General features: G+C 38.5%; 1 protein-coding gene across 1 annotated transcript in view; it reads right to left on the bottom strand.

The window, feature by feature from the left end:
* The window catches only part of LOC309547223 (serine/threonine-protein kinase 38), a 94,513-nt gene that overhangs the window by 57,761 nt on the left and 24,601 nt on the right, over window positions 1-12,151 (bottom strand). Inside the window, exons 3-5 of the mRNA XM_082247035.1 lie at window positions 11,597-11,648; window positions 7,936-8,058; window positions 4,321-4,404 (exon numbers count right to left, since the gene is read on the bottom strand). Coding sequence (XP_082103161.1) covers window positions 4,321-4,404; window positions 7,936-8,058; window positions 11,597-11,648 — 259 coding nt within the window. The remainder of the gene's footprint in view (window positions 1-4,320; window positions 4,405-7,935; window positions 8,059-11,596; window positions 11,649-12,151) is intronic.

Consider the following 12,151-nt stretch of genomic DNA (forward strand, 5'->3'; position numbering starts at 1 on the left):
AGAGAAGTACGAATGTCACCTCAAAGCTACACCTTCTATTTTTGACAGATATCAGGAAATATATACTGTTTTTGTACTAAGGGTTCTCTGACAATCACTTGTAGTATTGAGAAACTGAAAAGAAAAACAACTGTATATAATCAGCATCAGAAAGGATTTATGTGGTTCCGCGCTTAGGATAGGGGGTATATATGGAAGAAATTATGATACCACACCTGGCTGCTGCCCACTTCAAAAAATGCCACCCTAAGAGAGGGGCATTTAAATATGAAAAAAGAGAGAAGAAGTGATTGGCGCTGCCTGGTGGGGTATTGGGAATATAATTTAAGGTTCCTGGCCTCCTGAATTAAGTTATATAAAACTATATATACTGTGATTTGAGGTATATAAAACAATGAATTGGTAAACTAGATCAATCTATGTGTAAAATCAATAGTGTCTCATATGTAAATCAAAAACATCAAAAAATCTTAAAACTTATAAAAACCAGCGTATATATACAATGCGTACAATCAGTGGGTATAAAGTGCAACAAGAAAGGTGCAATAGTGACTATCAGGAGTGCAATGATGAAATAATAAAAAATTAGTTAAAATATCCAATCATAAATAGGTAACCATATCATCACAATCAATAAATATCACCGTAAAAAATTCTAATGAATAGAAGTGCAAATTAAAGTGCATATATATATATAGCTGCCAAAAAAATATATATACACGTGCAAAGGTGTAAAAAAGTAAAAATGATCAAATTGATCTTCCTGCTATACAGCTGTGCAAAAAGAAACGGCAGCACAAAAATTGTGGTGTCCTTTTAAATTATGAAGCAAATAAATCAAAACACAAGTGCAATCCCAGTGATTCTGGCAGATCCAAAGAAGTCCTAGATGGTATAGTCCATATATAGTGATTATGGTGCTCTATTTTCTATGCCCCGAGTGTGGTGAATGGGCCGAAGGAAGAAGTGTTCCCCTGAGCCTGGGGTCCTGCGCTTCTCCAGATGACGTCAGTGAGACGAAACCGGTCGAGAGCGTGACCACGTCATTTCCGTTTTTCCGAACCCGAGGCTTGGAACGCACATCCGGCGGTTGATGCGCACGCCATCCCCTAGCGTGCACCGCAAGTGAGGAGGTTGCGGTTCCTATGCCAGACGGGCATACGATAGGTTACACCTTTATGTGAGTACATGTCCTTCTTTTAATAATAAAGTGTTTTAAAACGATATTACACTATTGGAGGCTCCTTCCCTTTTCTTCTACATACCCTGGTACTGAATTGGAATTCATTATATCTACTGAGCTGACACCTGAATACTATGCAAGGAGAGAGACCGAGACCTTGGAACATCCTGATTGCCAGTGTATGGGAGCGATCCCTTATTATCGACCCGCTGTTTACCCCTGTAGGGGTAAGGGAATCTGGTAAGCGCAGGACCCCAGGCTCAGGGGAACACTTCTTCCTTCGGCCCATTCACCACACTCGGGGCATAGAAAATAGAGCACCATAATCACTATATATGGACTATACCATCTAGGACTTCTTTGGATCTGCCAGAATCACTGGGATTGCACTTGTGTTTTGATTTATTTGCTTCATAATTTAAAAGGACACCACAATTTTTGTGCTGCCGTTTCTTTTTGCACAGCTGTATAGCAGGAAGATCAATTCGATCATTTTCACTTTTTTACACGTGTAATTATATATATTTTCTTGGCAGCTATATATATATATATATATATATATATATATATATATATATATATATATATATATATATATATATATATATATATATATATATATATATATATATATATATATGCACTTTAATTTGCACTTCTATTCATTCGAATTTTTTACGGTGATATTTATTGATTGTGATGATATGGTTACCTATTTATGATTGGATATTTTAACTAATTTTTTATTATTTCATCATTGCACTCCTGATATTCACTATTGCACCTTTCTTGTTGCACTTTATACCCACTGATTGTACGCATTGTATATATACGCTGGTTTTTATAAGTTTTAAGATTTTTTGATGTTTTTGATTTACATATGAGACACTATTGATTTTACACATAGATTGATCTAGTTTACCAATTCATTGTTTTATATACCTCAAATCACAGTATATATAGTTTTATATAACTTAATTCAGGAGGCCAGGAACCTTAAATTATATTCCCAATACCCCACCAGGCAGCGCCAATCACTTCTTCTCTCTTTTTTCATAATCAGCATCAGCCAACTCCATTTTAGAAAATATTACAACTTCAGTTGTTTAAATCAAAATAAATAAAATCTACAAACGATAGCGAGGTCTGAAGAAACCCAAACTGCGTGGGAAGAACAGACGTTGTGCTAAGCAGAATGCCACTTTAATTTCTCACAAATTCAAAAGTCAGTAACAAGATGGACAGAATAAAATCTGTCTGTACTTGAAGTCGGCACATTTAACACAAAGCAAGAATTAACTTAGAAGATATGCAGAGGACTTCTGATGAGTCAATTTCTTAAATCGTTGCATCACAAAATGGTCTGGTGTGCAATTTAGGAATACAAAACTGTGAGAATGGAGTATTGCTTGACCAATAACTGGACTCCCCAGTGTCAACTTTCATACATATTCCATAATTTCTACTGTAATGGGGTTAGCTTCCTAACAAATTGATACACTAACGTAGAAGAGGATACAACTTCAAATACGATTTCAAGATCAAAGACATTAGTAAACTACCTCCTAGGAGAAATATACATAATATACATGTCCAGTTTATTGCAACTCATAATTTCATTCTGGTAATGAAATTATAAATATAAATGATATGCTTGTTTATGGATTATAAAGCATTGTCTTAATAAATTAAAGACTTACCCCGTATAACTGACACTAAACAATATCCTTATTCTCCAAGAACAATCCATACATATCCACCATCTGATTGCCCTGTAATCTATTCTACATGAAACTGTTTCTTACTGTGTTTTTCCACCTCCATATAATGTCCCACATAACATCTCATTCCCCCCCACCACCCTTCTCTTTATTTTGAATGAGCAGTGCACAATCATTGTGATCCTTGTGATCCTGTGCACTGCTCTATGCACACTACCTATCGCATAGTCCTTAGTGCCTGGTTCGTTCTTTGGTAAGAGCAAGAGATGGTGGCAACCACTCACATACAGTTGGATTATAGAGAACAAACTTAGCCACCCTCTACAAGAGCAGCTAGGGGCTCTCATTTTACCAATTGAGCTACTAAGGGTTACTGAGATTTACATTATGAGGGCCAGTGACTCTTGCAACAACAGAGTGGGCTCAATCTTTAATTATGTAACCAATTGCTTGTAATAAAAGTGTTGACTCAGGATAACCATTTCAAATTTTATTTGGTACCATGTGAACATTTGGCACCTCTGTGTCTTTATATCCCAGTTTCTGCATTGAGAAACAATTGGGAAACTATGCTACCATGCATGTGTTAACTGCTCAGTTGACCTGCCCCAATGACAACTACTTTCAATCTGCTGGTGCTTAGATTGCTATCCAGCAAACATTGTGGAAAAATCTGTGCACCTATTTTAACCAATCATTGCACATATACTGTATGCATGTATATATTACAGAGTATATAGAAAAGAGGAACAATTTATATACCCATGTAAACTCGTGTGGGTGGGAAAAAAAAGGTAGGTAAACAAAAGGAATCAAAAGGGTGGAATAAGGTAGGTAAGTGTGGTACTAAAGATTTGGCTTTTTTTTTTTTAAATAACAAACATGTTATACTTACCTGCTCTGGGCAATGGTTTTGAACAGAGCAGCCCCAATCCTCTTCTCCTCAGGTCCCCTGCTGGAGCTTTTGGCTTCTCCACCTTGACCAGTGCCCCCAATAGCAAGCTGTTTGCTATAGGTGCAATGCTGCGCTGTGCCCCGCCCCCCAGCTCTCTCCTCGTGACTATAGCCCCCTGCTGCTGTCTCAGCCAATGAGGTGGGGGGAGAACTGGGACAGCAGAGGCTCTCATGCACATTGCTGAATGGAGAGGGGTAAAAAACCTTCAACCTTTACAACCACTTTAGGCATAAACCAGTCTTTAAAATGTAGGAAAGGCATTTAAATACTTAACGAGGTTGAGAAACAACATACATCATCACTGAACAAAATTCAATAACAAACCTTTGCTTTTGTATTTGGCAAGAAAAGAGAAATTCCAGTAAGTACATTGTCTATTTGTTTAATGCGAACATAAAAAAAAAAATACTTTCCTACATGTAAAGAGAGAAGGATTTCTTATTAAACATAAATTAGTTTACCTGTTCTTTCTCAAGCATGTCTGCCTTCCGCAAAATCTTCATTGCATATACATGGCCAGTGTCTTTCTTTTGAACTAGCCGAACCTAATGCAAAAAACAATAAAAAATAAGAAACCATCATTTTTTTTTTTTCATGAGTATTATATACCTGCAGGCAAGGTCAAACAATTTTTCCAATTTTTCCCTATTGTACTAAAAGACTGCTATTATTGTCCTTGTCGTCCAGGTTCTCCTCCCTTCCCACATGGCGACAAAACAAAACAATAAAATGTACCCTGTATTATATATATATATATATATATATATATATATACATATACACACACACACACACACACAATATATATATATATATATACACACACACACACACACACATAAACACACGCGCACACACACACACACACACACACACACACACACACAGTATCTCACAAAAGTGAGTACACCCCTCACAATTTTTGTAAATATTTTATTATTTCTTTTCAGGTGACAACACTAATGAAATGACACTTTGATACAATGTAAAGTAGTGATTGTAGAGCTTGTATAACAGTGTAAATTTACTGTCCCCTCAAAATAACTCAACCCAGAGCCATAAATATGTTTAAATCACTGGCAAAACAGAAGCGAGTACACCTCTAAGTGAAAATGTCCAAATTGGGCCCAGTTAGCCATTTTTCCTTCCCGGTGCCATGTGACTCGTTAGTGTTACAAGGTCTCAGGTGTGAATGCGGAGCAGTTGTGTTAAATTTGGTTTTATCGCTCTCACTCTCTCATACTGGTCACTGGAAGTTCAACATGGAACCTCATGGCAAACAACTCTAAGGATCTGAAAAGAAGAATTGTTAGTCTACATAAAAAGATGGCCTAGGCTTTAAGAAGATTGCCAAGACAATGAAACTGAGCTGCAGCATGGTGGCCAAGACCATACTGCGGTTTAACAGGACAGGTTCTACTCGGAACAGGTCTCGCCATGGTCGACCAAAGAAGTTGAGTGATCGTGCTCAGAGTCATATCCACAGGTTGTCTTTAGGAAATAGACATATGAGTGCTGCCAGCATTGATTCAGAGGTTGAAGGGATGGGTGGTCAGCCTGTCAGTGATCAGACCATAAGCCACAAACTGCATCAAATTGCTCTGCGTGGCAGTCGTCCCAGAAGGAAGCCTCTTCTAAAGATAGTGCACAAGAAAGCCCACAAACCGTTTGCTGAAGACAAACTGACTAAGGACATGGATTACTAGAACCATGTCCTGTGGTCTTATGAGACCAAGATAAACTTATTTGGTTCAGATGGTGTCAAGCGTGTATGGCGGCAACCAGATAAGGAGTATAAAGGCAAGTGTGTCTTGCCTACAGTCAAGCATGGTGGTGGTAGTGTCATGGTCTGGGGCTGCATGAGTGCTGCCGGCACTGGGGAGCTACAGTTCATTGAGGAAACCATGAAAGCAACATGTGCTGTGACATACTGAAGCAGAGTATGATCCCCTTCCCTTCGGAGACTGGGAAACAGGGCAGTATTGGGGATTCCAACATGATAACAACCCCTAACACACCTCCAAGATGACCATTGTTTTGCTAAAAAAGCTGAGGGTAAAGCTGATTGACTGGCCAAGCATGTCTGCAGACCTAAACCATATTGAGCATCTGTGGGGCACCCTCAAATGAAAGGTGGAGTAGCTTAAAGTCTCCAACATCCACCAGCTCCGTGATGTCGCCATGCAGGAGTGGAAAAGGGCTCAAGCGGAAACCTGCGAAGCTCTGGTAAACTCCATGCTCAAGAGGGTTAAGGCAGTGCTGGAAAATAGGTGTGGCCACACAAAACATTGACACTTTGGGCCCAATTTGGACATTTTAGCTTAGGAGTGTAGTCACTTTTGTTGCCAGCGGTTTAGACATTGATGACTGTGTGTTGAGCTTTTTTGAGGGGACAGCAAATTTACACTGTTCTACAAGCTGCACACTAACTACTTTACATTGTAGCAAAGTGTAATTTCTTCAGTGTTGTAACATAAAAAGATAAAATAAAATATTGACAAAAATGTGAGGGGTGTACTCACTTTTGTGCGATACTGTATAATACACACACACACACAGTAAATGGACACGCTGTTTAAAAAAATTAAAGGAACACATTGAAAACCGATTTCAATGAGGAAAAACATCATGCTGGAGATCTATACGGATATGGACTGGGTAATGTGTTAACAACGAAAGGATGCCACATAGTTGATTAAAATAAAAATGATCAACCTACAGTGGGCTGAATTCAAAGACACCCGAAAAATCAAAGTGAACTTTGCTGAAATTTAATTGCAGCAACTCAAATGGAGCTCAGTAGTTTGTATGGCCCCCACATGCTTGTATGCATGCCCGACAACGGATGGCGTCCTGGGGTATTTCCTCCCAGATCTGGACCAGGGCATCACTGAGCTCCTGAGCAGACTGAGGTGCAACCTGGCTGCGTCGGATGGACAAACATAATGTCCTAAAAGCGTTCTATTGGATTTAGGTCAGGCGAGCTTAAGGGCCATTCAATGGTATCAATTCCTATATCCTGCAGGAACTATCTGCATACGCATGTCACTTGAGGCCGGGCATTGTCATGCACCAGGAGGAAACCAGGACCCACTGCACCAGCGTAGGGTCCAAAGATGGGTCCAAGGATTTCATCCCAATACCTGATAGCAGTCAGGGTGCCATTGTCTAGCCTGTAGAGTTCTGTGCATCCCTAAATGGATATGCCTCCCCAGACTATCACTGACCCACCACCAAACCGGTCATGCTGAACGATAATACAGGCAGCATAACGTTCTCCATGGCTTCTCCAGACCCTTTTACGTCTTCATGTTTTGGAGGTCGTATCATTGTTGCCCATCTAGTGCATCTGTTAATTTCATTAACACCAAAGCAGTTGAAACTCATTAACAGCCCCCTCTGCTACTTAACTGACCAGATCAATATCCCTGGAGTTTAATTGACTTGATGCTATACTCTGACCAAAAAGTGTTACTTATATTTTTTTGAGCAGTGTATATAAAAGTTAGTTCTTAACTGCCCTTGGCACCAATCTTCACTACAATAAAAGAGGTACAGTGACTGAAAAAACCTGTGCTTGATCCCAGCTGCACACTGCGATTCCTGATGCCAACAACTACGTCATTACTGTTGTCCTGTAGTGATGAAGTGGGGAAGGGGAGGAAACCAAATAAAAGAGGAAAATTGGGCATCTGACACTCCCAGAAGTATCAGATACTGAAGATTCATCAGGCACTGTAGCTCTGCAACAAAACAAAGGACTGTGGCAAAGGCAGCAGAATAAGTAATCTTTTTTTTTTTTTTTGAAGGGAAAAATTGTTTTTGTAAACTGATGACAGTAGATTTTATACAGAGGATAAATTATTATTTTTTTTTTTTTTTTGCTGTGCATTGTGTGGGGAGGTGTCAGGAAATAGGATTTAATTGCTGCCTATACACACATCCCAAACATTTCCCCTTCATATATGTTGACCTTCACCAACTGGGAGAGGAAATGAGGGGTAATGTCCCAACAGGAACACAGACCGCAACACAAACTTTTGTTTTGTAGAGTTTGGAAGGGTTAACTATCTTACCTCTCCAAAAGCTCCTCTTCCAATTACTTTCAAAGACTCAAAATCCTCTAGCCCCAACCGCGTCCTTTTTAGCCGAAGAAATTCTGTTTCTTTTCGGGCATGTGCTGATCGCCTCATTTTTTTCTGTTAAAAAAAAAAAAAAAAAAAAAGGTCAATATCCAAACATTTTTTTTTTTTTAATTAAAAGGCAATTGGGGTGGAAGCAACAGATTTCTTTTTTTAATTAGCAAGTCTAAACCATTTAGCAAAAGGCAGCTTTTAAACATTTACATTTAGTGCAACTAAAACCTAGTAGACTGCTAAAATGTGAAAACGCTTCTGAAATACGAATTATCGTTTAATAAAATTTGAAACTGATAGACTGCTATACCCAACTTAGTTTTACATATCTTTACTGATGTAGTCTGCAAGTGGTGACACACTTATCCATTATTTATACAACATTTGTGAAAAGGCATTAAAACAAAGCAATTTAAATTGCACATTGTCCAAAGACATTTTTGTTGCCAATCACTAACACACACAAGCATACCTGGAGAACTCTTACAAATGTATTTGAGGTTTGCTTTTGCTGCTCTGAAATCCAAGGTAGTGTTATTGGCCCCACCTAATTCTCCAATGCTGGACTATTATTATTATTATTATGCAGGATTTATATAGTACCAACAGTTTGTGCAGCGCTTTACAATATACAGTACGGAGACAGTACAGCAACAATGCAAATCAATTTACTACAAAAGTGTTGGGAGGACCCTGCTCCTGACTACAGAACACTTTCCCTCTTCACTCCCACAACAAGGTGGAGGCATTCTGTAGTCAAGGGGAGGAGACTCAGGCAGGGCTGATAACACTACTCTGAATTTTGGTGCAGGTAAGGAACTGTATTGTCAGAACAATATAAGGAGATATTCATCTGTTCATCTGGACTCTCACTTTCCATAGCAGTGGCAGCCAAGGTGAAACCCTGCTGGGTGGTGTTGTAGGTGCGTTTATGAGTGATAACAAGAAAGCAGAAGAGTCCTTTTCCTTTTTGCATGTAAGTAAATCAGCTAGTAATATATTAATACCAGAGATAGATTGATGACAATCACTTCCTCCTTGTCACTTCATGAATTTTAAATTTACATGTTTTCATAACAGAGCTTCACAACAAGCACGTTTTAAAACTGAAGTTTCACGGTGGTCACAAAGATCTTTGCTGCTGTATCTTCTAAGTGAACTGAGTGAATCAAGCAAGGATCAGGGGAGCAGAGAGTGACACAGCAGGGAAAATAGCAAGTCTAATCCACTGAAGCACTGTTACTTTGAACTCTTTGATAGCTAGAAGAAAAAGGATGCTAATCAGTTGATCCAAGTTCACGGGTGAAAGACACAAGTCTGCTCAACTGAAACACCTTACTCTGCTGTCAGCACCTATAGTTCTTGTGCAGGAGCTGATGAAGACCAGTGGATTAACCTTCAGTGGTACAGAGACACAGCACAGCACAGCAGTCATAAAATCTGCTCCACTACTGTCTCACGCCACTGTCAGTTTCCTCGGTTTCAAGGAAGAAGCTGCAGGAGGCTGATCAAAAAGATCAAGGCCCAGAAGATCAGAGCAGAGAGCAGGGGAGTGGTAGAGTTTACTTGCATTAGCAGCTAAGATCTTCATGCTCCTGTCACCAGGTCAGAGCTGAGCCATCACCCAGCTCATAGCAGGTGATCGCCACAATAGGCAATAGTAGCCAACAGCCACTCTGAAGGCAAGTCGTGAAGCTCATTTACATGCAAAACAGGCTTTAAGTGAAAAATAAAATAAAATTATGTGAAAGTAAAACCAAAATGTCCCTCAACCCATTGGGCATCTAGGTAAGATGAGGGTGCATAAAGAAGGGTCTCTAATTGTACCTCATAGAGATAACACAACACAAATAAAATCAATAACAGTTTATTATAAAAAATATAGACAGTTGAGCCCAGGAACTTCAAACTGTTGAGGATCTAAAAATAGTTCAAACTGTTGTGGATCTAAAAATAGTTCAAACTGTTGAGGATCTAAAAATATAGTTAACTGTTGAGGATCTAAAAATATAGTTAACTGTTGAGGATCTAAAAATAAAAAAAAACTGTTGAGCCCAGATTTAAAAAATGGGTCGAACTGTTACTCCTAGGATCTAAAAATAAATCTGATTTTCACACATCTGCAAAAGGCTCAAAGATTCAGAAAAGGGGTCAAATGAGCTCAATAATTTAGCATTTAAAACAATGTTGCTGGTCACCAGGGACTGTATACTGTATCTGTGGCTACTTACCACTCTAGATGGTCCCTTTTGTGAGCTTACTAGGCGATGTGGGCCTGTTACACCATTTAGTATTGATTTGAGGGGGGACTTCTGTAAAACCCTGTATCTTTTTCCGGTCTACTATGGTGGATCTGGTGGCAATTCTTTGAAACCTTGCTTTTTACAGATAGGCTGGCTCGATGTGAATGTATATTGCATCCTAGTTATACAGACTACTACTCCACCCCTAAAGAAGATTATTATTGAAACATTTTGGGTTTCCACATGCGGTCTTCTGTCAAAATCTGACATAATATGGTGACAAACCTTGTAGGGCATGTGATTAAAGAAGTCAATAGAATCGTATGTATTATTAGAGGAGCATGGCCCTTAGAGTAAGAGGTCAGCCATTGTGTTTTACGATTCTCTGTTTTTATTGATGTTTGTAATAATTTGATATTTTTTTTCTTCCAAATTTTTTTTTTTCCCAAAATAATTTGATATTTTTACATATATATGTGCTTTTGGTGCCTTAAATGTCCCATGTGTACCAATACTAGTTTTCCTTATATATGAGGGATGTGGCACCTTCATTATAATAAACAAAATCCAGCTTTTCTATGTGTACAAGGAAGAGGTTCATTTTTAAAGTGGTAGTAAAGTGCACATGTGCCAGCAACGTCACCAGCTGCTACATATGTGAATGTCTCCTAAACGGTGCACATCTATGAGATATTCAAGATATTCTCTGTATCCAGTTAAGTCTTATCATAGGCTTACCTGTAGCTACAAGTAAAAAAAGCAGACTTTACTACCACTTTAAGTCTGAACTCACAAGCCTTTACATTTTTAGTCAAACCCATTTCTCAGACCCATTGATTTCCGTTTTTCAACAAGGACATGCCTCAGATGGGTTTGCAGATGAGCATACAAAGTTAAGATGGTTCTACTTCAGTCACCAGCAGAGATGTGTAGCATACAATTATACAATGCTAGGCAAAAATGGGAGAATGCTGCCCATGCTGGCATATCCACTGTAGAGAAGCGGTAGACTAACCTCATTTTTTTGATAATAAAATGTTGTATTGTTTTGCAGAAGTAAAATGTGTGTCGCTCAGTATGAATAGCATTCACTGCCCCAGAAATGGATTGTGGCCTGGGGTTTTACCTTGGCATCTTTCATCTGAGGGTACTCACACAGGTATTTTACTTTGCAAGAGATTTAAATATATTTCTCCTTTTTTTGCAACCAATACAAGGAGCAGATGGGCATATCTTCTAGTTCAGCAGTGTGCACGTTACAAAGATTTTATCAGAAGTGAAGGAGATAGTCATTTGATCCAGGGATGTTTATTTATAATTAATTCAAGTAATTACTGAAGGTATATCGTTTTCTTTACCTCTTCATCCCGAAGGCCTTCCTCTTCCATCACTTTTTCCAGCCTCTTCTGTCTAAAAACAGAAAGGAGAAATCTGAGACATACTGTGCACTGTTGTTCCATTCATTTTCACTATACCATGAAAGGGCTTATTATGAGGCATGGTCAGCTTTTTCTCAGTGCTCACATAAATGATCTGAGACCTATCTAGCTCAATACTCCTGCATATTGTTTAAAATGCATTTTAAAAAATGCAATACAATTATTATGTATGGAACAAGACAAGTGAAAAGAATATGACACTGCAATAAAATAGTGGGGTCATGGCTGGCTGTAATGATTACTGAATCATACTAAATAATAATAATAATAATATTCTTCATCAGCATTCATTTTAAAAGCAGAAATGAACTGTAGAAAATCATAGGTAAAAGTTTTTGTAGCCTTCAGAAAGTCATTTGTTAAAAAGCCATGTAAAAAAAAAAAAAAAAAAAAAAAAAAAAAAAAAAAAGGGGACACACACTGTATACGGTGAATGTAAAGTATCGTCAACTATTTACTTGTGAGAGCTGGGGT

Source organism: Pelophylax lessonae (genome assembly GCF_965119305.1).
Source record: "Pelophylax lessonae genome assembly, chromosome: 2".
In the NCBI taxonomy this organism is placed as follows: domain Eukaryota; kingdom Metazoa; phylum Chordata; class Amphibia; order Anura; family Ranidae; genus Pelophylax; species Pelophylax lessonae.